General features: G+C 45.5%; 1 protein-coding gene across 5 annotated transcripts in view; it reads left to right on the forward strand.

Moving 5' to 3' along the window:
- ANKRD55 (ankyrin repeat domain 55) overlaps nt 1-27352 on the forward strand; it is a 186319-nt gene that overhangs the window by 129957 nt on the left and 29010 nt on the right. For all 5 annotated transcript variants that reach the window (XM_068271836.1, XM_068271834.1, XM_068271838.1 and 2 more), the window contains exons 3-4: nt 21584-21714; nt 27099-27208. In XM_068271836.1, the coding sequence (XP_068127937.1) occupies nt 21584-21714; nt 27099-27208 (241 nt within the window). The remainder of the gene's footprint in view (nt 1-21583; nt 21715-27098; nt 27209-27352) is intronic.

Genomic DNA, 27352 nt, shown 5'->3' on the forward strand with positions numbered 1-27352 from the left:
GAATGAGAGGTTACTCACCTGGTTCTCTGCATTCCACTGACTAGATTTCCCTTCAGTCGGGGGCACCTCTAGCTACTTAACACTTAGGTTCCTCTAGCTACCAAATACTAAAGGGCACCTGTAGCTACCTATGCATGGCAAGAAAGGGAGGAGTGACAGCTGGGCCAGCCGGTACACTTGCAGTTCGGTGGCGGTTTGCAGATTCATGGAGGGCGAAGTCTAGTGTGCCACGATATCTGTGCCTATAGGCTCCTGTGATGTAAATCCGGGCCTGCCCAACACCCACTGCCAGCACCCTCACTTGTAACAGTAGGATATATTTTACTAGACTATTGTATGTACATCATGCACCAAATGCCAAATTTGCATTGCAGTGTCAGACTTTGCTCTCTTTTCAATTATCCTTTAACCATTTCAGGACCACAGGCTTTACCCCCCTCCCCCCAAAGACCAGGCCATTTTTCACAAAAATGGCCACTGCAGCTGTAACCCTCTAAAAGAGGGTCCCAAGATTTTGCCAATGTATTTCTATGTGTGAGGTGACTTTAGCATCTAAGGCTAAATTTCGCCTTAGATATTCGCCTGGTGGAACCAAAACGGCGCATGGGAGAGGAGTGGAGGCACTGTAATGGTCACATGGACTGTTGCCAGGTGATTAAAACCAACGATTTTTTGGTGTCTGCTTGGAGGAGGTAAGTCCACTTTTACCTCCTCTTTTTAAACAGTTTTCAATCACTTTTATACTACACTATCTGATGACCCGGCGTTGCCCGGGTATGTATTTGGCTGGTGTTGGCTCCATCCACTTTTCCTAACACACAAACACTCAATGACCAAGTTTGGGAGCTTTGGCATCAATAATTTGTATATTCCCATAGAAATAAAAAAAATCAGATAGGCTGTTTGTGGCTCTGCCCCTCTCCAGCATTTGAACCCCAGTCAACCAATGGCCAACTGTAGCAGGTCTGAGACATCTGCTATTAACAGTGTAAAAATGGCAGCAATTCAGATATTCCCCTTGAAAATCAACAAATGCATTTTGATTGGCTATTACAGGCTCCACCCACTTCCCTGAATATTAATCAGTCACCCAGTGATCATCTGCGCAAAGTTTGAGAACCCTGCCCTTTACAGTGTAAAAATGGCTGCAGTTTATATTTTCCCAGTAACATTTGTATTTGGCTCCACCCACTTTTTTGTAACCTGGACACACAGTCATTCAATGACCAATTTTGTGAGCTTTGGGGTCCTTGATATCAATAATTTGTATTTTCCCAGTGAAATGAAACAAATCTGATTGGCTGTGGCTCTGCCCCCTTTTCTGAATTTGACCCCAGTGACCAACTGTACCAGGTTTGAGGTGCCATTAAGAGTACAAGAATGGCAGCAATTTCAATATTCCCCTTGAAAAACAACAGGTAAATTTTGATTAGCTTTTTAGGCTCAACCCACTTTTCTGAATATTAATCCCAGTCACCCAGTAACCAACTGTGCAAAGTTTGAGAACCCTACCATTAACAGTGTAAAAATGGCTGCAGTTTACATTTTCCCAGGAAAATCTGTTTTTGACACCACCCACTTTTGTAATCTTGACACACAATGACCCAGTTTTAAGCTTTCGGGTTCCTGGCATCAAAATTGTGTGAATGGAAGCATTTTATCCAGCAAAGAAATCTGATTGTCTGTTTGTGGCTCCTCCCCTTTAGTGAATTTGAACTCCAGTCACTCAGTGACCGACTGTAGCAGGTTTGAGGGCTCTGCCATTAATAGTGTAGGAATAGCAGCAGAATATCCCCCTTGAAAAAATAGGTGAGTTTTGATTGGCTGTTGTAGGCTCCACCCACTTTTATGAGTATTAATTCCAGTTATCCAGTGACCAACTGTGTCAAGTTTGAGAACCCTGCCAATAACAGAACGGCTGAAATCAATCTAACAAATCTGATTGGCTGTTTATGGCTCCACCCCCTTTAGTGAATTTGGACCCCAGTCACCCAATGACTGTTTAAGGCTTGAGGCCTCTGCCATTAACATATTAAGAATGGTAGCAGTGTAAATATTCCCCATGAAAATCAATAGATTAATTTTGATTGGTTGTTGTAGGCTCCACCCACATTTCTGAATATCAATCCCAGTCACCGAGTGACCAACTGTATCAAGTTTGAGAACCCTGCCATTAACAGTGTAAGAATGGCTGCAGTTTATATTTTCCCATGTAAAAAGTTTGTTGTTTTTGGCTCCGCCCACTATTTCTAACCTTGACATAGAGCCACTCAATGACCAAGTTTATGAGCTCTGGGGTCCTTGGCATCAATAAGTTGCAATTTCCCACTGAAATTAAACAAATCTGATTGGCTATTTGTGGCCTGCCCCCTTTTCAGAATTTAAACCCTAGTCTCCCAGGGACTGACTGTACCAGAATTGAGCTCTCTGCCATTAAGAGTGTATGAAGGGCAGCAATGTAAATATTTCCCTTGAAAATCATTCAATCCCAGTCACCCAGTGACCGACTGTGCCAAGTTTGAGAACACTGCAATTAACAGTGTAAGAATGGTTGCAGTTTATAATGTCCCTGTGAGAATCCGCTCAGCTGCTTGCGCAGGCAGGCAGCCTTTTGACCATTGCTTAGGTTTGCATGCTGCAGGACTTTGGAACAGAGACCTGTCTTTCCATTGCAAGTTCTGGTCTGTTCTCTTGCTGGGGAATTTGCATACATTCGTTATGCAAATCCCCTACCTGCATTCTTTGATGACTGGCACTATAAGAGCTTTATGTTTCCCAGAAGGCTTTGCTGGTCATTTCCCTTCCATGGTCTGTTCCTGATGGACACTGCTGGAGTGTCAGCCGTTGCTATCTAGTATAGTTAATTCCTGGGGGTTGCTTTAGGCTCCCCTTCTAGCCCAGTCAGGTTGTATTATCTGTTTGTTTGTTCTGTTGCCATTGTCCTGTCCCAATGGTGGTCGACAGGAAATGGTTCTGATCTCTGTTCTTGGAGTATAGCTGGTGCAGCGGTTGCTACCAGCTATCTCTTCTGTTCTGTCTCCTGGAATCGCGCTAGCTACTTTTCGCTAGCGCTGGGGATCCTTCTGTTCTGTCTCCTGGGATCGCGCTAGCCACTTTTCGCTAGCGCTGGGGATCCTTCTGTTCTGTCTTCTGGGATCGCGCTAGCCACTTTTCGCTAGCGCTGGGGAACCTTCTGTTCTGTCTTCTGGGATCGCGCTAGCCACTTTTCGCTAGCGCCGGGGATCCTTCTGTTCTGTCTTCTGGGATCGCGCTAGCCACTTTTCGCTAGCGCTGGGGATCCTTCTGTTCTGTCTTCTGGGATCGCGCTAGCCACTTTTCGCTGGCGATGGGGATCCTTCTGTTCTGCTACTCTGTACCTGGATCGCACTCGCTTCTCGCTAGTGCTGTGGATCCTATCTCTCGCTTGTCCCTGTTTTCGTGTGTCTGTCTTGTCTGCTACGACCGCTGGAGGCTCGGTGAGGTAACCGTTAAGCAAGCGCTCGCGTCCTCTGTTTCTTGTTTGTCTGTTAATGGTTAGTTAGGCGTGCTTGTCTCTATTGTGCTTATCACGTGGAGACCGCGCATAACCGCGTGCACTGTTGCGAATGAGTGCGGTGTTCGCGGTTAGCTAGCGTTTGTTATTTTCCGTATCTCCTTATTGTATTATTTGCTGTGCCTTTGCTACCCTCGTGCCCTGTTTTGCTCAGTCTTGTGTCTCTGTCGGCAATCGTCATTCTTGTGATTGCATTCCCACTTCGGTTCCGCCGTTGTGTGTTCACCGTTGCTGGGTGGCGACTAGTTTGGTGGACACACATTGGTTCTGTCCCTTTGCTCTGTTTCTTGTGGGCTATCCAGCCCTGCCTGATCGTACCTTGTCCTGGATCTGTACAATTCCCGTCTGGCATCTGTGGCTGTGCAGCGACTGTGTTCGCCTGCACTCCACAGCGCCATCTGCTGGAGGGAATTGCCCTCTGCGGGTGCATAGCACCTAGCCTGGGTGTCCTCAAATATACGCTTGTGGAGAAAATCCGCCGCGTCAGCGCACGTCTAGTGCGCTGACCGCGAATACGATTCCACAACCGTTACAGAATGACCAGCCAAACCAAAATTCCCAGGGCAGAGGGAATATTTGATTTGATTCAGATGTCATTGCCTGAGACAAAAGCGTATGTGGATCCTATTATAGGTAGGATCGCACACTATATAAAAGCAGTTAAAAAAATCGGTGCTTGTCCCTGATCCCCACCCATATGGGGATTATCTTGATACCGGGCTATTTGAACCGCCATTTGCCTCATTGGAAATTGGGGCCTTGGTGGAGGAATTTGATTTGGATTGGAAGGCTTTTTGCGATTTTTTTATTGCAAAAAGCGCGGATGTCCTGAACGATTGTCTTTACTCTGTGTGCCTTTTGATTGATTCTGATGAATGTGACGAGTGTGTTGTGAATCTGGTGATGTATGTGTGGCAGATCATTTTGGATGAATTACACACACACCAATCAATTGATCTCAATAAAGAGGTAAAAGATTCCCGTTCTGTTCCTGCTCCAGTTCCATCTGCAGATTGTGCTCACTATGATTGTTCATCCTTTGTTAAGTGTGCATGGGAGCCCCCGTTTGAGAAATGGGAGATCGAGCTTCTGGTCTATGAATTGGAATGTGATTGGAGATCGTTTTGCAATCATTACCTTTCTAAAAACGAAGCAGTTTTGTATGCGTGCATTGAGTCTGCGTGCACTTTAATCAAGACTGGTGAATGTATCTCTGACTTTGTGACTCCGCTGTTTGACGTGTGGAGAATGATTTTGGATGAACTACATGCGCTTCAATCTGCTAAAAACACATTGTCAGCGGACGATTGTTCCAATCCTCTGGATTTAAAGAAAGTGAGTTTTGAATGCATTCCCTTTCCCAAAGCAACTGAGTGTTTGAAGTCTGAGTGCAAGTCGTTCAGAGCAGTTGCTTGTGTGGAAGTTGAACCAGTGCGGTCTGATGTCGCCACCGCACGTATGGCTGCAAAAGGTCTGTGTGGTCCTGTGTCTAAGGAAGACAGATTTTTTTCCCTCAGGTTCTCTAAGATCGTCCGTTTGTGAGCCTGCCATGGGGAAAATTCCTAAGTTATGCAACTTTAAGAAAATTATTGATGTGTCTAATAAAGTTTCTCCTGTTGTTGTCGCCACTTCTTTTGCAAATGAATCTATGTCTTATTCTGTTCGCACCTGTGCAGGCCTGTTGCCTGATGACAGTTGCTCCAGTGTTTCTGTCCTAGATGCCTTGCAGTCTGCTCCGCAGATCGCGGAGGTTTGCGATATGGAAGCGTCAGTTTCGCAACCTAAAGCGATCTTGGATCCGCAAATTTTGCGTTCTGACTCCTCGGATTCGACATTGTTAGCCGAATCTAAGAGTGAGACAGCGCTTCGGTTTTGCGAATCTGATGCTGAAGCTTCTTTGCCTTGTCCAGAGAAGCTTTCTCTGAACCTGCCCTGTACCATGAATGAAGGCATGATGTCCACTTGCATTGACATTTGCGAGTCTGATTCTGAAGAAAGTATTGACTCTCCACCCAGTACTCTGGATGAGTCAATATTACCTTGTTTAAAATCTCCTGCAGTGACCCTAGAGGCTCGTCTAGGTATTGCAACCATTGTTACCTGTTTCTCTGCTATTTTGGAATTGCAGTCTGGTTTGACTGCTATGGAGGAATCTGCCTGTAGTGAGGCAAAACTCAGAAAGTCAGAGCTAGTTTTACTAGATATTCCTGTGTATCCCTGTCCTGATGATAAAATTCAGTCTCAGTTTATGGTGGAACCTTCCCTGGGACATCTGCCCTGCACACAAAATAAAGTTCAAGTTTTGCCCTGTAACATGGATAGTTCAGAATCCTTCTTAGAAAACTTGGGAAATGGTGTTCCTGAGGTCTTGTCTGATGTCCTGGAGATCTCCGAGTTCCTCCCAAAGGGTGCAGAACTTGTAGGAGATGTCTCCTGCCCCCCAGGTCCTTCTGAGGTGTTGCCCACTTCAGTAGGCATTGCTTCCTTTTTGACTACTTTTGCAGCTCTTGTGGAGCTTTATTCATGTGTAGTCAATGATGATATTACAGTTACAGAAAATTCTGAATTTGAGTCCGAGTCTTCTTTTGAAAGACCAGTACCTGTGACCTTTACTCGTGATGATTTTCTGCCCGGTACTGGTTTTGGTCTTGTCGTGTCGGACTCTGAGGTTGGCAGTTCCCCGACATGTCCTGAGGTTTCTCCTGTACTAGTGTACCTCGATGTGCTCTGTGACCCAGAAAGCCCAAGTGTGCCTCGGTTACCAGCGTACTCAGATGCTTCCTCAGTGGAGACATGTTCCGATATAGCCTGCCTGCTTGCATGCCCAGAAGTGGTCCCTGAAAGTCCTGATCTTGATGGGTGTCCTGCTAATTTTGAGTCTGGAATGATCATAGGTTCCATAGAGGTTCTTGGTGGTTCTCCATGTGAGCCTGGTGAGCGTTCTGGCTTCTTGGGATCTCTGCGGAGCTTCAAGGCATTCTGGGAGATTCCGGGAAAGGTTTTGCTTGGTGCCCTAAATACGATCAGCAATGGCTTTGGTGTTGTAAGGGACACTTCGAACAGGTATTGCGGCAGGTTTGGTATTCTTGGACGCTCCTTGGAAGGTGGTGGCTATTGTCTGGAGGGTGTCGATGGCTTCTTCTCTGGTGTCCACAGTCCTGATGGGTGTTACGCTGAGACTTGTAGTGCTGATGGGCATGTTTCGGTGGCTTCTGCTTCCGATGAGGTCGGTTTCGGATGGACTGACTCTGGAATTGGGCCTTGTCGGGCTGCCCCGACCTTCATGAGTCTTCAGTTAGAGTTTTGTGATGATACCAGCTTTGAGGGATGTCTGGAATCCATCCCTAGAGGGGGGGGGGGGGGGGGGGTACTGTGAGAATCCGCTCAGCTGCTTGCGCAGGCAGGCAGCCTTTTGACCATTGCTTAGGTTTGCATGCTGCAGGACTCTGGAACAGAGACCTGTCTTTCCATTGCAAGTTCTGGTCTGTTCTCTTGCTGGGGAATTTGCATACATTCGTTATGCAAATCCCCTACCTGCCTTCTTTGATGACTGGCACTATAAGAGCTTTATGTTTCCCAGAAGGCTTTGCTGGTCATTTCCCTTCCATGGTCTGTTCCTGATGGACACTGCTGGAGTGTCAGCCGTTGCTATCTAGTATAGTTAATTCCTGGGGGTTGCTTTAGGCTCCCCTTCTAGCCCAGTCAGGTTGTATTATCTGTTTGTTTGTTCTGTTGCCATTGTCCTGTCCCAATGGTGGTCGACAGGAAATGGTTCTGATCTCTGTTCTTGGAGTATAGCTGGTGCAGCGGTTGCTACCAGCTATCTCTTCTGTTCTGTCTCCTGGAATCGCGCTAGCTACTTTTCGCTAGTGCTGGGGATCCTTCTGTTCTGTCTCCTGGGATCGCGCTAGCCACTTTTCGCTAGTGCTGGGGATCCTTCTGTTCTGTCTTCTGGGATCGCGCTAGCCACTTTTCGCTAGCGCTGGGGAACCTTCTGTTCTGTCTTCTGGGATCGCGCTAGCCACTTTTCGCTAGCGCTGGGGATCCTTCTGTTCTGTCTCCTGGGATCGCGCTAGCCACTTTTCGCTAGCGCTGGGGATCCTTCTGTTCTGTCTTCTGGGATCGCGCTAGCCACTTTTCGCTAGCGCTAGGGATCCTTCTGTTCTGTCTTCTGGGATCGCGCTAGCCACTTTTCGCTAGCGCTGGGGATCCTTCTGTTCTGCTACTCTGTACCTGGATCGCACTCACTTCTCGCTAGTGCTGTGGATCCTATCTCTCGCTTGTCCCTGTTTTTGTGTGTCTGTCTTGTCTGCTACGACCGCTTGCTGGAGGCTCGGTGAGGTAACCGTTAAGCAAGCGCTCGCGTCCTCTGTTTCTTGTTTGTCTGTTAGTGGTTAGTTAGGCGTGCTTGTCTCTATTGTGCTTATCACGTGGAGACCGCGCATAACCGCGTGCACTGTTGCGAATGAGTGCGGTGTTTGCGGTTAGCTAGCGTTTGTTATTTTCCGTATCTCCTTATTGTATTATTTGCTGTGCCTTTGCTACCCTCGTGCCCTGTTTTGCTCAGTCTTGTGTCTCTGTCGGCAATCGCCATTCTTGCGATTGCATTCCCACTTCGTTTCCGCCGTTGTGTGTTCACCGTCGCTGGGTGGCGACTAGTTTGGTGGACACACATTGGTTCTGTCCCTTTGCTCTGTTTCTTGTGGGCTATCCAGCCCTGCCTGATCGTACCTTGTCCTGGATCTGTACAATTCCCGTCTGGCATCTGTGGCTGTGCAGCGACTGTGTTCGCCTGCACTCCACAGCGCCATCTGCCGGAGGGAATTGCCCTCTGCGGGTGCATAGCACCTAGCCTGGGTGTCCTCAAATATACGCTTGTGGAGGAAATCCGCCGCGTCAGTGCACGTCTGGTGCGCTGACCGCAAATACGATTCCACAACCGTTACAGTCCCATGTAAAAATGTAGTTGTTGACACCGCCCACCTTTTTCTAACCTTGACATACAATCAGTCAATTACCAAGTTTATGAGCTTTGGGGTCCTTGGTATCAATTTGTATATTCCCATTAAAATTAAACAAATCGGATTGGCTGTTTGTGGTTCCGCCCTCTTTCTGTATTTGAACCCCCAGTTACCCAGTGACCAACTGTACCAGGTTTGAGGCTTCTGCTATTAACAGTGTAAGAATGGCAGCAATTTAAATATTCCCCTTGAAAATCAACAGGTGAATTTTGATTGGCTGTTGTAGGCTCCACCCATTTTCCTGAATATTAATACCAGTCACCCAGTGACCAACTGTGCAAAGTTTGAGAACCCTGCCATTAACAGTGTAAAAATGGCTGCAGTTTATATTTTCCTATTGAAATTTGTTTTTGGCTCCACCCACTTTTTGAAACCTTGACACACAGTCACTCAATGACCAAGTTTGTTAACTTTCAGGTTCCTGGCATCAAAAATGTGTGAATGGAAGCAGTTTATCCACCAAGGAAATATGATTGGCTTTTTGTGGCCCTGCCCCTTTAGTGAATTTGGACCCCAGTCACCCAATGACCGACTGTAGCAAGTTTGAAGCCTCTGCTATTAACAGTGTAAAGGTCCGTACACACGCCGGACTGGAGGCAACGACGGGTCCGTCGTCACCTCCGGCTGAGTGGGCGTTCCAGCGACAGTCCGGCGTGTGTACAGTCTGTCGGCGGACTGATACGGCTGTTTCTGAGCGATCCGCCAGGCGAATAGCAGAAGTTTAAATATTCTCCTTAAAAAACAATAGGTGAATTTTAATTATCTATTGTAGGCTCCACCCACTTTCCTGAATCTTTATCTCATTCACCCAGTGACCAAGTGTGCCAAGTTTGAGAACCCTGCGATTAACAGTCTAAGAATGGATGCAGTTTACATTTTCCCATTAAAAATGAATGGCTGAAATTAGATTGGCTGGTTTACGCTCCACCCACTTTTCCTGGATTTGTAACTTCAGTCACCAAGTGACCAACTGTGCCAAGTGTGGGGACTGTGGCTTGATTACTGTGAGAATGGCAGCCTTTTACATTTTTTCCATTGACATGAATGGGTGAAATTTGATTGGGTGTTTATAGCTCCGCCCAGGTGTGCAGGGGGGACGCGAGACCCCCAGAACATATCATCCCAAGTAATCCAATGAAAGATGACCAGCACCGGCTGTTTCTTAAGAAAGCAGGATTTTATTCACTCCAGACATCCGTGAATAAACATAGCTCCAGACATCCAGTGATATTCAAGATGTAATTATAGCTCTAGTATAGTAAGCTCTTAGATGCATACAGAGGGAAGGGGTCCTACATGGCAGTAGGAGATGTCCCCCCTGCAGCCAGGTCCGCCCACACAACGGACGCCGTTTCGAACGGGAACACCGTTCTTTGTCAAGTGAATAGCATGCTATTCACTTGACAAAGAACGGTGTTCCCGTTCGAAACAGCCGGTGCTGGTCATCTTTCATTGGATTGCATCAAGTTGGTGTGAGCCGCACCGACTAGACCTTGCACGGCTTACGGGCGGTTTTGGTGTGCTGTCTGAGAAGACTAATATATCATCCCAAGTAGTAAGGGATATGTATACCAAGTTTCGTTCAAATCGGTCAAGCCGTTTTCGAGTGATCACATACACACATACACACACACATACATCCGATTTTACATATATAGATTGGTCGGCGCCTCTGTGGAACCTTTCAGTCTATAATCTAGTCCACCCTTGATGGAGTTTTTTCTGATCTGCAGAGAGCGACTTAATCCTGAGTGCGGTCAGGTCTAATCTCCCCACCTGACATTACAGTGGTTGCCTTTGGGGTAATGATTAATGAGCAGGCAGCCACGGCGAACCACGCTGCCACCGCAGATGCCGCTATCTCACTGGGTAACGCTGCTCCCATGCCTCGGGTGTCTAGCATGCCGAAAACGGGTCTGTCATCTGCACATAGGGTCGCATTCACGCGTGCGCGCTTGCACCGTCGCGACCTTTATGCGGCGAGGAGGCGCATCAGCTAACCTATGGGTCGGCTGACATCACACCAGACGTCCGCCACTGCTGATTGGCTGGATGTAGGGGGGCGTTCCTCAGGGTCTCCTCGGGCTCTTTAGCCCGAAGGAGTCACTCGCAGCTTGTCTGCTGTTGCGAATGCTACGTGTTAGCGCTCAGACCTTAGTTAGATCCGGTGTGCTTTGATCCGGGAGGAAACCGGGGATTTCACAAAGTGATAGGATTGTGCATTATATTGTTTATTATCTGTTTATGACTCTGGCTCGTTTCTGACTATTCTTACTCTCTAGTGATTCTGTACCTTTGCCCATCTGATCTTGTTACCGACTCTGCCTGAAAATCGTTACCTCTCTCTGCTTAGTGATTCTGTACTTAAGCCCATCTGATATTGCTGCCGACTCTGCCTGTTAACCGTTACTTCTCTGCCTTCCGATTTTGTACTGTATCTCCCTGTCTGTTACCGACTCGATTAGTCTGACCTTTCTACTCACCAGTGAGCCCTTGTCACTGGTGAGGTGTTAGCTGTGCTGACAGTGCCCACCAGCTCCTCTGGTGAGACATAGTCAAATCTGTCAGTACTTACTGTTTGCACCAATCACTACACTCAGTACCATAAAGTGTGACTAAGGTCTCGATATTTCTCAGTGTTGCTATATTTGTATTATTGGTGATTTTGCAGATCACCATATAATCAGATATAGTATCTGCATTATTGGTGATACTGCAGCTCACTAAATATTCAGAACCTTGTTATTGCTGACACCAATCGTTACACAACCACACTAATCAGGGCCGGATTACCGACCAGGCAACAAAAGCAGTCGCTTGGGGCCCCATTCAGAGTCAAAGGGGCCCCATCAGCACATAAACCAGCCCTCGCCATCCTGTCAGCGGTGGCTGGATGGTATAATGGTTAAAGGGACTCCGAGCAGTGCAGTAACTATGGAAAGATGCATATCATTTTAAAGCTCTCTTTCTCCTCTTTCCAATCTATATATATAATAGACTAAGTGCCTCAACCTTCAAACAAGAAGAAGAAGTACTTTGCATGAGAAAATTTATGCGTGATCAAACACCAAGTTTAAGGCCTCTTTTCCACGGACTGTTGAGCTGTGTGCTCAGCAAGCAGTTACCAGGCAGCAGTGAGCAGATACCAGGCAGCAACAAGCAGTTACCAGGCAGCAGCAATCTATATATATAATAGTCTAAGTGCCTCAACCTTCAAACAAGAAGAAGAAGTACTTTGCATGAGAAAATTTATGCGTGATCAAACACCAAGTTTAAGGCCTCTTTTCCACGGACTGTTGAGCTGTGTGCTCAGCAAGCAGTTACCAGGCAGCAGTGAGCAGATACCAGGCAGCAACAAGCAGTTACCAGGCAGCAGCAAGCAGTTATCAGTCAGCAGTGAGCAGATACCAGGCAGCAACAAGCAGTTACCAGGCAGCAGCAAGCAGTTACCAGGCAGCAGCGAGCAGATACCAGGCAGCAGTGAGCAGTTACCAGGCAGCAGCAAGCAGTTACCAGGCAGCAGCAAGCAGATACCAGGCAGCAACGAGCAGTTACCAGGCAGCAACAAGCAGTTACCAGGCAGCAGCAAGCAGTTACCAGGCAGCAGCAAGCAGTTACCAGGCAGCAGCAAGCAGTTACCAGGCAGCAGCAAGCAGTTACCAGGCAGCAGCGAGCAGTTACCAGGCAGCAGCGAGCAGTTACCAGGCAGCAGCGAGCAGTTACCAGGCAGCAGCGAGCAGTTACCAGGCAGCAGTGAGCAGTTGTGAGAGTTTGAGAGCCATTTCATTGCCTATTCACAGTCCATGGAAAAGAGGCCTTACCCTAGCAAGTCTGACATTGCAAATCTGGCCTAATTGGCTATTCATGAGGCAATGCTCATGCAAATGCATGCACAAACCAATACCACAAAGCAGTCACCCTGCTACATGCTACATTAGCACTATCCAGCTTAGTGCACACCAGAGCGGTTCGGCAGCGTTTTGCGATCCACTTGCGGCTGCGGATACGCTTGGGTAATGTATTTCAATGGGCTGGTGCACACCAGAGGTGAGGCATTTTTTGGATTGCAGAGGCGTTTCTGCCTCCAATGTAAAGTATAGGAAAAACGCAAACCGCTCTGAAAAACGGTAGTTCAGAACGGTTTTGCAGGCGTTTTTGTTACAGAAGCTGTTCAGTAACAGCTTTACTGTAACAATATATGAAATCTACTACACCAAAAACGCTTTACAAAACCGCAAAATGCTAGGTGAAATGCTACAGAAAAATAAGAAAAAGCGTTTCAAAATCTGCTAGCATTTTGCGGATCTGCTAGCAGTTTTTGGTGTGCTCCAGGCCTCCAGGAGCGCCACGGGGAGGATTCCCAATGCCCCCTTTTTATACAACTGGGGGGACCGCAGGGTCCCAGGCTCTCTCACTGCCTGGAAACCACAGCGGCACCCCAGAGGGGGAGGCTGGGTGGCGTGGACGACCCCCCCCAAGTGTGGCCAGCGCCGGGGAGAGCCGTCTGCACCCACCTCCCAATATTAAAAACAGGCACTTACCTTAACGTCCATTGCGTTCTGCTACATGCGCATTAATTTGGGGGCACCACATGAGAAAGGAGAGAAGCATGGGTCACCCCGAGCTTTAGAGCTCAGGGCTGGCTCACATACAGCACTCCAGAGGGGGGGGGAAGACAGGCGCACTCACTCCAGGGTTCACACCACCGGAGCAAGCCATCCACCACCTGCCTCCAAAGCATACAAACTGCACAAAATGCTTTCCATGAGAAAATTAATGCGCATGTAGCAGAGCCCAATGGACGTTAAGGTAAGTGGCTGTTTTTAATATTAGGAGGTGGGTGCGGACAGCTCTCCCCAGCGCTGGCCACGCTTGTGGGGGGGGCTGCGCCACCCAGCCTCCCACTCCGGGGTGCCGCTGTGGTTCCCAGGCAGCGAGAGAGCACTTTGCAGTATTGGTTTTTTGACCCTGCATAGTTTGGCATGCGAAAGCAAATGCATATTTGCATGAGCATTGCCTCATGAATAGCCAATTAGGCCGGATTTGCAAAGCCAGACTTGCTAGGGTTAAACTTGGTGTTTGAGCACGCATACATTTTCTCATGGAAAGCCTACTTTTTCTTGCTTTAAGGTTGAGGCACGTACTCTATTAGATAGATAGATGTGGCGTATGCTACGACGCGGGTTGGCTAGTGATATATAAACCACCACCCTAGCCTTTTAGTTTTCGCTATTTTCGCGATCGAATTTGCGGCCACGGCAATTTGGATCGCGAAAATAGCGAAAACTAAAAGGCGTAGGGTGACAGTTTATCTATCAAGAGGAGAAAGAGAGCTTCAAAATGATATGCATCTTTCCATAGTTACATTGTATTACACAGGATGACTTTTCTCCAAAGTCGGCAGCTCGATTCAGCACAATGCAATGAAATATAAGGAACCCAGGGGAATATAATTACAAACATCATGCTGGTAGGTGTGAGGATGTAATTAGTTGTGGGTATGCTTAAGGCTGCTTACACACAGGGACGTTACAGGCGCACGTTAGTGCAGCCTGTAACGCTCCCCCAACCAGAGCCGGATTAAGGCTAAATGGGGCCCTAAGCAAAGTAACTGATTTGGGCCCCCCAATCATGTCGTAATAGAATCAGAGAATGCAGCTGCACAGCAACATGCCGCACACACCGGGGCAGCCGAGCTACTGGAGAGATGAATGGCTGGGACATTTGCACTCAGGGGCTGGGGCACCCCTGTGAAGAGGGCACCAGATATCACAGCAGCAGCACTTTCCCCCTGCATCTCCAGCCTGGCAATTGCAGAAAGCTCTGGACACCGCCAAACCGGAAGCCGTTCCCCAGACAGAATTACATAACTACCCCCACCACCAATCAACCGATTTCCTCCCAAACTAGACAGCCACCATGCAGCCTCCATCCCAGTGAATACGATAGTCCAGCAGAGAAGGCAGCCGCAGTGGGGGAGAATGACAGCACCAGATGAATCACATTCACCTATTGCGATCCAAGCAATAGAGGTCCCGTCATCCGGAGCCCATCTGTCTCCTCTAGAGTGCTGCCGCTCTGTTACTACTACTATTACTACTTCCTACTTCATGTCCGATCTGAGAATCAGGAAGTTCAGAGCGAGCGGCTGCACTGTAGAAGAGACAGATGGGTTTCAGATGACGGGATCTCTATCGCTTGAATCATGGATAGGTGAGTGAGCGTTTGCCATCTGCTGCTATCATTCTTGCTGCAGCTGTGGTTCTCTGTGGGAAGGGAGGGAGGAGTGGGCAGCGGCAGAGCGCACAGTAGCAGGAGGGTGATCTAGGAGGAGTACCTGGCTCTGAAGACAATTAGAAGCACGGCATCATTTGACAAGACAAGACAAATAACATTTATATCGCGCTTTTCTCCTGGCGGACTCAAAGCGCCAGAGCTGCAGCCACTAGGACGCACCCTATAGGCAGTAGCAGTGTTAGAGAGACTTGCCTAAGGTCTTCTGAGTCGAGATTCGAACCCTGGTCTCCTGTGTCAGAGGCAGAGCCCTTAAAGGGACTCCGAGCAGTGCCTGTGGGTATGCCTTTAAGCATACCCACAACTAATTAATTACATCCTCACACCTACCAGCATGATGTTTGTAATTATATTTCCCTGGGTTCCTTATATTTCATTGCATTGTGCTGAATCGAGCTGCCGACTTTGGAGAAAAGTCGTCCTGTGTAATACAATGTAACTATGGAAAGATGCATATCATTTTGAAGCTCTCTTTCTCCTCTTTCCAATGATAGATAAACTGCCACCCTACGCCTTTTAGTTTTCGCGATCGAAATTGCCGTGGCCGCGATTTCGATCGCAAAAATAGCAAAAACTAAAAGGCATAGGGCGGCGGTTTATATATCATTGGAAAGAGGAGAAAGAGGGCTTTAAAATGATATGCATCTTTCCATAGTTACTGCACTGCTCAGAGTCCCTTTAACCATTATACCATCCAGCCACCGCTGACAGGATGGCGAGGGCTGGTTTATGTGCTGATGGGGCCCCTTTGACTCTGAATGGGGCCCCAAGCGACTGCTTTTGTTGCCTGGTCAGTAATCAGGCCCTGCCCCCAACGCACAGCAATGTAACACAAGTGGGCTGTTCACACTGCCCACGTTGCATTACATGTAACGCTGCACGTTCTTCCGAAAGTGCAACATGCTACGGCGTTACAGCGGCTTAAGCCGCGTTACACTGTTTGCACATGCTCAGTCATGTTGGGGAGGAGCGGAGAGCGGCCAGGCACATGGCTAATTAATATTCACTGCACGTTGGAACGTGCAGTGTTTACTTCCTGGTGCGGCCGCTCTGTGCGGCGATTGGCCGGCGGGACCACATGATGCCGCATGCATCCAAGAGTACGCATCACAGCATCACGGACGCCAGAGTGAGCTGCACAACGCGGCTCACTCTGACTTCCACATCGAAGAGCACCAGGCCTTGCGTTAGGTGCACGTTATGCGACCTTAACGTAGCACCTAACGCAACGTCTTGGTGTGCAAGTAGCCTAAAGACATACCCACAGGCACTGCTCGGAGTCCATTTAAGGGCTCTGCCACAGGAGACTAGGGTTCGAACCTCGGCGGCTCTGCCTGTTCAGAAAGCCAGCACCTATTCCGTAGGAGACCTTAGGCAAGTCTCTCTAGCACTGCTACTGCCTATAGGGCGCGTCCTAGTGGCTGCAGCTTTGGCGCTTTGAGTCCGCCAGGAGAATATATAATGTTATTTGTCTTGTCTTGTCAAATGATGCCGTGCGCTGCTGATTGTCTTCAGAGCCAGGCTCTCCTCCTAGGTCCTCCTCCTGCTACTGTGCGCTCTGCCGCTGCCCACTCCTCCCTCCCTTCCCACAGAGAACCACAGCTGCAGCAAGAATGATAGCAGCAGATGGCAAACGCTCACTCACCTATCCATGATCCAAGCGATAGAGATCCTGTCATCTGAAACCCATCTGTCTCTTCTACAGTGAAGCCACTCGCTCTGAACTTCCTGATTCTCAGATCAGACAGGAAGTAGGAAGTAGTAATAGTAGTAGTAACAGAGTGGCAGCACTCTAGAGGACACAATTGGGCTCCGGATGACGGGACCTCTATTGCTTGGATCGCAATAGGTGAATGTGAGTCATCTGGTGCTGTCATTCTCCCCGCTGTGGCTGCCTTCTCTGCTGGACTATCATATTCACTGGGATGGAGGCTGCATGGTGGCTGTCTAGTTTGGGAGGAAATCGGTTGTTTGGTGGTGGGGGTGGTTATGTAATTCTGTCTGGGGAACGGCTTCCGGTTTGGCTGTGTCCAGAGCTTTCTGCTATTGTCAGGCTGGAGATGCAGGGGGAAAGTGCTGCTGCTGTGGTATCTGGCGCCCTCTTCACAGGGGTGCCCCAGCCCCTGAGTGCAAATGTCCCAGCCATTCATCTCTCATTCTGCATTTTGCCGCTGCCATTCCCTGCATTGTGCACCCACAGAGGAAAGCGGCTGTTGCCCATAGCAACCAGTAGCTCAGCTGCCCCGGTGTGTGCTGCACGTTGCTGTGCAGCTGCATCTTCTGATTTTATTACGACATGATGGGGGGGGGGCCCAAATCAGTTACTTTGCTTAGGGCCCTATTTAGCCTTAATCCGGCTCTGACACTAATATGTAACTATGTAACCTTTAAAGAAACACATTTCTTTGTTGTGCTGGGTACACACGATACGTTTTTCTGCTCGATTTTCCATCCGATCGTTTTTTCCGCTCGATTCTCTTATCTTCCGCTCGTTTTTCTTATCTTTTTCCATTCTCGTCTATGAGAAATCGACACAAAAAACAATCGGAAGGAATATTGGACATGTCGGAAATTATCTATCGAACCCATCTATCGAGTGGAAAAACGTATGGTGTATTCCCAGCATTACAGATGATCCAAATCCTGCAATAAATCCTCAGTGTGTCTCCTTCCTGCTTTCATGGAAGCAGACATATTAACATCCTGTGTATACAAATAAGCTGCTCATCTGACACAGCTAAGAGATCAAATTACAACTTGTGATTAGTCACAGATGAGGGGTATTTAGACTAAACTCTCTGAATACATAACTAGTGCTGTTCTCTGTTTTCCTTCTGTCCTGTGCAAGAGTTCAGGTCCACTTTAAGTCAAATTTGCAGTGTGCCATCCATGCTGTTGCCCCTTTGTGACAAATAAAGTTTAAAGAGACTTTGTATTAAAAAAAAAAAAAAAGTCCCCTGGGGGGTACTTACCTTGGAAGGGGGAAGCCTCAGGGTCCCAATGAGGCTTCCCCATCCCTGTAGCTGCAGGCAATCCAGCGCTGGCTCCCCCGAATCCTCTCGGAATCTTCCCCCGACAAGCCTGATAAGCACTGATTTACTTAACTCTCGAGGATCCTGCGCTGGCGCAGTAGCGGCTCTTTGTTTGGGCTAGGTAGAAATAGCTGAGCCCGATCGTATCCGCTCTACAGCGCAGGCGCAAAAGGACTCGCGTCTGCGCAATAGAACGGATCGATCGGGTTTGTCTATTTTCGCCTTACCCGAATGAAAAGCGGCTCTTAATACAAAGTCTCTTTAATGACAGGTCCGCTTTACACGACTGGGCAGAAAGCATGATTGCGAGTCTGCTGTTGTCACAGCGATGCACAGCTATCAAACAGGTTGAGATTAAATTACATGAGATGACAAACCACTTGTGCCATTTGGTTGCCCATGGGTGATTCAGCAGACAGCACACTATAGCTCTCTGCAGTGAATGCATGACCTGTGGCAGGATTACTCATCCTATATACCAGACTGGACCAATGTGTCAGGATTACAGTATAGCAACATCATTAATGTTTCATCAGTGAACGCAGGTTGTTCAGTCATAAACAGAGCTGATAAAGCCAGCTAATACATAAATGTAAGTCTCATACCTTAATGATGATCACACAGTGAGCTCTATAATGGAAAACATGTTGATATAAACAAAACCATAAGATAAAAGATTCCATCAAGTAAAAACATTTATAATTACTTCTGCGCTGTTGTTGTTTGTGGTACTGTACAGTTAAGGCGATACGATACATGAATAGGGCTTACGCAAACAATCAAAGGGCAGTGCAGATAAAAGCTGTACAGCTGTACAGAACACCTTGTAAAATATTCATCATAAAAGTACGGTAATAGTAATTTTTTTTTGTTATAAACATTGGGCTTGATTCATTAAAGGATACCCGAGGTGACATGTGACATGATGAGATAGACATGTTTATGTACAGTGCCTAGCACACACAACTATGCTGTGCTCCTTTTTTTCTTTCTCTGCCTGAAAGAGTTAAATATCAGGTGGCTGACTCAGTCCTGACTCAGACAGGAAGTGACTACAGTGTGACCCTCACTGATAAGAAATTCCAACACTTTCCTGGCAGAAAATGGCTTCTTAGAGCAGGAAAGAGATAAAAAGGGCCAATAGTTAATACATTTTAGCTCTGACATACTTCAATGGATGTGTCATTGAGCAAAAACAATAAAACAGTTAAAACTTAAAAGTCCCCTGTGCCAATCCGTACAAGTCCGCAGAGAATAAACACTGTTTTTGTTCAAAAACAGAGTTTATTTTTAAATGGAGCCACCGCGCTATCTACCGCAGTGATTTCTGCCAGTTTCCGCCGCTGATCGTTACATTTATGATTGGGAACAAAGTTAAGCACTTAAGCCTATCTGCATGAATATATCCGTCCAGATAGACTGTGCTGCTGCCGCTGCCTGAGGCGCACTCCCGCCGCCTGCCGTTAGCCCCAGATCAATGAATGGGAATATAGTTCCCAATCATCGATCAAAGTCCCCGGCAGAAAAACTTCTTTCTGCGTTAAAAAGTTTCCCTTCCTCTTTCTAGTTCCTGGAAGCGAGATCGTTCGCTTTCAGGACTTTTTGACTGTGGCCATCTTGTGGCCAAATAGTAAAACTACACCCACATACATATTGTAATATATAAATACATTAAATTACATTTAAAATTACCTGTTTACCTCCCGCACCAAAAATTACCCAAATAAAATTTATTTAAAAAAAAAAATTACAATGAAAAAAAAAAACAACATAAATAGTTACCGAAGGGTCTGAACTTTTTAAATATGCATGTCAAAAGAGTACATACTCTTTTAAAAAAAAGTAATATACTTTTTTAAATTATAAGCTTGTAAATACTGATGGACGCAAATTGAAAAAAATGCACCGTTATTTCCAAATCGGCGCTATAAATTGTGATAGGGATATAATTTAAACAGTGTAATAACCGGGACAAATGGGCAAATAAAATACATGGGTTTTAATTACGGTAGCATGTATTAATTTCAAACTATAATGGCCAAAAACTGAGAAATAATTATTTTTTCTTAATCTTCCTGTTAAAATGGATTTAGAATAAAATAATTCTTAGCAAAATGTACCACCCAAAGAAAGCCTAAATGGTGGTGGAAAAAACAAAATATAAATCATTTCATTGGCAAATGTATGGGAGGTGAAAAGTTGCTCGGATGCATAAAGTAAACAACACTGTAGGCTGAAGTGGTTAATGTCCCCACAGGCACTGTGATCGCAGGCTTCAATGGAAGCCTGCTTCACTTCCCTAGTTACAATGTAGCAATAAATTATTTCCTAAGTAGCGTACTTTGTATGCTAATAGGATTTTGCTCAGCGGGGACATCTTGAGTCCAAATAGTGATATTACACCTACACCTTTAGGAACTAAAAAAAAATAATAATAATATCTATGTCAAGATGCTATATTATTAGTAAATAATGGGCTAAAAATTAGTGATGGATGTAAAACTTAAAAAATGCACCTTTATTTCCAAATAAAATATTGTCACCATACATTATGCTAGGGATATAATTTTAACGTTGCAATAACCAGGACAAATGGCAAAATAAAATTTGTGAATTTTAATTATGGAAGCATGAATTATTTTAAAACTATAATGGCTGAAAACTGAGAAATAATTAATGTTTCCATTTTTTTCTTATTATTCCCATTATAATGCATTTAGAATAAAATAATTCTTAGCATAATTTACCACCCAAAGAAAGCCTAATTGGTGGCGAAAAAAACAAGGTATAGATCATTTCGTTGTGATAAGTACTGAAAAAGTTATTGGGGAATGAAAGGGAGGAGCGCTTAAATGTGAAAATTCCTCTTGTCCATAAGGTGAAAAATACCCGTCGACTGAAATGGTTAATGTGCAGGAGCGTGCCTTCCCTTAGTTACGTGAGCTGCTACCATAGCAATGCATAACTTTAAATGTAGGCGTTCCTGTGAAGTATCGTTACCGCGTTACTTCACTAGCGGCCGCTACTTTGTCAATTAACGTGTTAATGATCATAGTAGCGGGCCGTTAGCGAAGTATCGTAGTAGGCAGCGATACTTCACAGGACCGCCCGCATTTAAAGTTACGTGTGTTGCTATGGAAGAAACAATCGGCGTTAGGCGGTTGGGAGGGGGTTAAAAGAAAATAAATATGGTAGCATCCATATACCTCTCGTTACAGTTGTCCCTTATGGGAGCGTCAGCATTTAGTTCATGTGGATATCAAATGTATTACTCATGTCCACATCAGTAGAAATCAGGAACAATATCATAGGGTTGGGCACAGGGCGAGCTAAATGACAGCTCTCCCTGCTGCCGCTAAACTCCCCGACAGCATTAAATTCTATTCCCCCTCTAAGTTGTCGCAACTAAGAGGGAGATGTAACTGGGAGTCTGGCAACCGCCGGAGCCCTGAATAACCGCTACGCGGGGTGCGCATCATAGCATCGCTATGATGACGCTCAGCTTCAGCAATCGGTGCTCATCGGCGCACGCCAAAACAACCTGCTTCGACAGTTTTACATATTGTTAGAGGGTGTTACAAGCCTGTGCCTGCGAACTGCAGGAAGTCAGGTTAGATTGCTCGGAGCTTTCCCTGAGCGCACAGACCTATAACTGCCCCATGTGGCTCTTTCCTCTCCTCCAGGTTGCACGCCATTGATGCACGCTGTTTCAGGACGCCAGGTTGACACAGTAAAACTGCTGCTCAAAATGGGAGCCAATATCAACACGCAGGATGCCTGTGGACGAACGAGCCTGTCGCTGTCTACCTACCTGGTAGGAATATGTTATATATTTACAGGAATAAAAGTAAAGATTTTAGACGGCATTTGTTTCAGTGTTTACATCATTTCGATTGGATTAGATAATACGCAGTGCTCTTTTGTTTATTGGCAGGGGTTCACAAGTTAGGAACTCCCTGCATTTGGACTATAAGATGCAGTGACTTTTTTCCCCCACTTTTGGTGAGTGAGTCTTATAGTCCAAAAAATACAGTATTTTTCAGGCTTTTGGTCTGCTTCAGAGGCTACTGGGCAAGCAACTCTTGCACCTTCAGGGGGTGCTAGGTTGTGGGCTGGGCAGTGCATTGCGATTTTTATGCAATTTATCCATAAAAACTTTCAAAAATGCATTTTCTTTATTCTAGCCTTTACAGGAAAAATCACAAAACACAAAGAAACAATCAGACAACATACAGAGAATTGCAGAGAAAACACAGAGACTCACATACTGGAAAATGTAAAAAATTTAAACAAAAGTGCATTGCGTTTGGGATTTGTAGTAGAAAACACCCTTTAAGGCAGGGGACACACTTCAAGGGGCATTTTTCACTGTGATTCCCAGGTCTCCATCAGTGTGCATTCCCGTTTGCGATCACATTTTCCGCCCCGCGTTCGTTCTGTGATTTTTCGGATGTGGCAGGTAGCATTGTAATTGGGAATGCACGCGTCATGCAGAAAAAACAGAAAGCTGTGCAAGTAAAACATGTGTGGAAAAATGTGAACACAAAACACGAATGTACACTACAGAGGGCGGTGCAGCTGTTTGTGTTTTGCTGTCCCTGCCTAATTATCCTTATGACTGCTGCCATTTTGTCCACATCTTTAATCACTTCCAGACTGCTGGAATTGAAATCTATGCTCTGTTTATGGCTGCTTATTCCTGGTAGGACATAGATTTCAATTACTGCTCTGCGCGGACCCACAGCTACCGCTGATCGCGTGTTGTCACAGGTCATTTGCTCTGCCGTTGCTACGACGAGAGCAGCAGGTCCGTGTGGTGGGTCAGTAGGCCTCTTTTTCCGATACCAACAGTCTCTGGTCCTTAAAGGTCCACTATCATGAAAAATTGTAAAATTTAAAATACATGAAAACAAAAATAAAAAGTACATTTCTCCCAGAGTAAAATGCGCTATAAATTACTTTTATCCTATGTTGCTGTCGCTTGCAGTAGGTAGCAGAGAAATCCGACAGAACTGACAGGTTTTGGACTAGTCCATTTTCTCATAGGGGTTTCTCAGGGGTTTATTTATTTTCAAAAGCACTTAGTGAATGGCAGTTGCTCAGTCCAACTGCCAGAACAGTATGCAAACAGGTAGGGAGTTGGCCTGCATCTTTGCATAGGGAGGATTTTTTGTAGCGCTGGTCCTTTAAGGGGCCAGAGACTGCTGGTATGCAAGTGGTTAATAAAGGAGCACAATCTCAGTCATAGAAAATCCCAGATTTGTTCATTTTTACATAAACAGAATGAAAGCCTTTCCCTTTGTTACTCGATGGTCTTAATATGACACAATATTAATGAAGAAGGATGGGGTTTAGAGAACCTAAGTGGTAACAATACAATGGCTAAATTCCGAGCGTGGAGGAGAAAATGTCAGCTTCCGTTAGGGTGGAATTGTCAGAGACCTCCGTGGCTGTGTAATGCAGCATCCCTGAACAATGAAAGGTCATGTAGTCATTCTTTCACCGCTCATCACATCTCCCAGATGACTTAAGACCTGACATATGAGCACACATCTCTCTCACCTTGGAGCTTGCTAAGATCCATGACTCATTCTTTTCAAAGTTTCTGTACATAGGAATGTTTAAGAATGGGGACATCTAGAGATGTCTATTAAATAGATACAACATGATTCCTGGCAGTGGCGTAGTTAAGGAGCTGTGGACCTCGATGCAAGTTTTACATTGGGGCCTCCAAGCACTCTATACATAACAATCGATACCGTGCACCAAAACCTGCCAATGGCAACTACAGTGTCAGAGGTGCAAGAAGGGAATGGGGAGGAGTTTGTTAATGATTACCACTAATCAAAGTATCTATAGAAGTGATTATTATGAGCACAGGACCACTAGAGAGCTAAATACTGCAGTTGAGGGATGGCCCTTCGGGGCCCCTCTGGCTCAAGGGCCCTGATGCGGTCGCAACCTCTGCACCCCCTATTGCTAAGCCCCTGATTCCTGGCATTTTTTTTTAAAGAGACATCAGATCCGTTTTTCATACCTCCCAACTTTTTAAGATAAGAAAGAGGGACACTTAAGCCACACCCCTGCCACGCCCCTAATCACACCCCCAACATGCCCCTAGTCACGCATACCATAAAAATTTAATAAGAAAAATATGTTGTGTTATAATTCAAACCACACTGGTCCTCTCTATCCTGGTTCATTTTCCTTCTTATTAACATTTTAAAATTAGTAATATATCAATTTAAAGGATGGGAATAAAGTTTAGAGTTAATCAAACACATTTTTTAGTAGAGAAATATATATATTTACATAGAAAGAGGGACAAAGTCCTGAAAGAGGGACAAATGAGGAGGAAAGAGGGACAGAGGGACAGGGCTTCCAAAGAGGGACTGTCCCTCTGAAAGAGGGACAGTTAAGAGCTATGGTTTTTAGGCATAGGCAAAGCAGGCATGTGCCTAGGTTGACACCTACAGGAGGGGCACCACTGAGGAATTCTTATACACAATTGCTAATTCTATTAAAGTGGGATGAAACTCCATACTAATAGGAAAAAATTTAAACAAATCATCCAATCAGAAATTATTTTTTTAGCTTACCTAATATGTGGTTTTTTGCAGATTCCAAGTTTACATCGCGGAATCACGGAACTGTAATTATTTGCAAATATATTTTCACACTGACCATAATGTGTGTGTATTTGCAAAAATAAGTTCACAATAGGTTATAATTTCACATTGTGAGCATAAAGTTCAGTAGCTGTGTTCATCGCTTATGGTGGTCAACAAGCTCTTTTCTTTTTTTTTTCTTTTTATGCAAACAAAAGTTTGAGCATAACACCAACGTAGTTTTGCATAATTTTTGGAATATACACGTCGGAATTCAGAGAATTCTGAATTTCAACTTGAAATTGGGAAATTCCAATGCAAAAGTTGGAGTGCAGAATTCCCTAAAACACATGCACTCATCCCTACTGGTTTTCATTCTGTATTCCGAGCTAGCAGAAGACAGGAACCAACGACCCACAGCAGTACAGATAATATACTCAGTTTTAAGGAAGCACAGTGCCATCTACAGGCCAAATGGATGAACACCACAGTTATAATCTCACTGTGGTGCGACCTATATACCTGTAAAGGGTGTAATCCTAACATGCATACAAAACTTCATGCAAATTATATGCAGCTTGACATAGGGCTAATCAAAAGTAACAGGAAGTTAATATGAGTGGTCAGTTTCCAAGTTGCATACAATACGTATGAAATTTGCATGGAAGGTGGAATTGCATCTCATTGACTATCTCTAGTCATAGCCAGTGAGATTTCTGCTAATGTTCTGTTCTGGTGATAAATGCACCTGGGGCCACAATTAAGCTGCCTGTATGTCACTTGATTCTACGGGCCGATTAACCTTCCGATTTGATAATTTTATCAGTTTGGAGGAAAATTAGCGTTGCAACACGGCCATCCGACCGATTTTGAGCAGAAATCAGTCGAAAGGATCGATCAGGAATGCTAGAAAATCTCGGTCACAAAGGCTTGTTTGGGTGTACGGTGGTGACGGCGTTCAATATTGCTACAGCTCCCAAGCCAGTGCCCCCCCCCCCCCAAGTGTATCGGTGTCTCCTCCCTGTGCCTGTGTGTGGTGTATAAAGGCTCCCCTCTCCACCGGTGCGACTCCTGGTCTCTTCTGGTGTCTGGGGTCACAGAGAGCACCTGTACCATGAGACACAGGCGTTTATAGTGACGTCCTACATGCGCCTGTGTCATGTGGTACACCGTACATGTAACTGCACAAGGGCACATGACTAAAACTAAGCGTTTACCTCAGGGCACAGTATATAGAGCACACAGTCTCTACTCATTGGGCAGTACATACTAGACGCCAGAACACTCCACCAATCAGAGCAGAGCAGAAACTACCTGGCCCCAGATACCTCAGCTCTTCTGCCCAGCAACCAGTACCTGCAAGAAAAAATAGCAGCAGTAACTCTTCTTATAAGACTGACAGCACCACACATATCATTTCCATAAATTAATGATTACTAACAATTCATTAAGGGGCCCTCTGCATTTACATGAGGGCACAGCACAAAAACACTATGCCCCATTCAGGAGCTTGCTGTGAGGTTGGGCACCGGAGGAGGCCAGGAGTCGCTCCGGCGGAGAGTGGGCAGTGTATGGGCAGGCAACAGATCCCTCTTGATCAGAGAAGGATCTATCTAAAGGTGCCCATACACGGTACAATAAAAACGTTCAATTTTCCTGTCTATACGACCAAAACGATCGAATCGAATGAAAGTTTAAAAGAATTTTTTTTTACGTTCAAGGAAAAAAAATCGATTATCTCGTTTTTTCAATGAAAATCCCATCAGACATGTTGGAAAAATCTTTATATTCGATCTAAAGGAATAATCAAACAAAATTATCTAATTGAAAAAAAAAAGAAAAAATTGTACCATGTATGGGCACCTTAAGGGTGCCTATAGATAAAACAATCCGATTTTACGGCAATTCGATAAATATGATCAGATCTTTCCAAAACAATCAAAAGCTTTTTTTCATTCGACTAAAAAATACGATCGGATATCCCATTTTTTTCAATTTTTATCGATCCGGAATGCTGGAAATTTTTCTTCAATTTTTCTAAAGATTGTATGGTGTGTGTTAGATTGTCAGTTTATTAATATACACACCCTAGCAATTTTCTCAGAGTTTCCAATCATTTTTATCATAATTGGGGAAAAATTAAACATAGGTGTGTGGTACATTGGTCATATTTTTGAACTGTTACAATCAGTCAGAAAAATTCATTGCAATTCTTAAATTGAACAGATATGAAAAACATTGTATGGTGTGTGGCCACCCTTATAGTCAATCTGCACATACATAAAGTATCCTAAAGTCATGAAGGTTTCATTGACTGCAGGACAAGGATGTGGTTTTGGACACTTGTGGGCATAATCGGACAATAGCAGTAAAATTGCTGAGTATAGGCAGCGCCAGACAATTTCCCTGGTATTTACGCCAGTTTCGTAGCACGTGTTGCGCACATAGCACAACTCACGTTACCTGGGTAAGACGTGCTCTGCCTGAGCTCAGCAACTTTACAGCAATTTGTTAAATATGCTCCTTGGTGACATTTTATAAGGACATGAGCAATGCAGAGGAGCAAGCTAATTCTTCTTCTTCCTTCCAGGGGTGGCTGGAAGGCTGTGTCAGTTTGCTCAGGAATGGTGCCAAGCAGAACATACCGGATAAAAATGGCAGACTTCCCCTGCACGCCGCCACTGCCGAAGCTGATGTCAGGTACAGGAAGCATGTTATTCTAGCAGCCAATTTATTTAGAGGCTTGCAAGTGCTCCAGGCCAATTTATTTTGGCACTTTTGTTTATTTCTTCATTTGTTACATTTTCTTGCTTCTAATTAGTACTGCTGTAAGGTGTATTTATG

Source organism: Hyperolius riggenbachi, chromosome 1 (genome assembly GCF_040937935.1).
Source record: "Hyperolius riggenbachi isolate aHypRig1 chromosome 1, aHypRig1.pri, whole genome shotgun sequence".
NCBI classification, from domain to species: Eukaryota; Metazoa; Chordata; class Amphibia; order Anura; family Hyperoliidae; genus Hyperolius; species Hyperolius riggenbachi.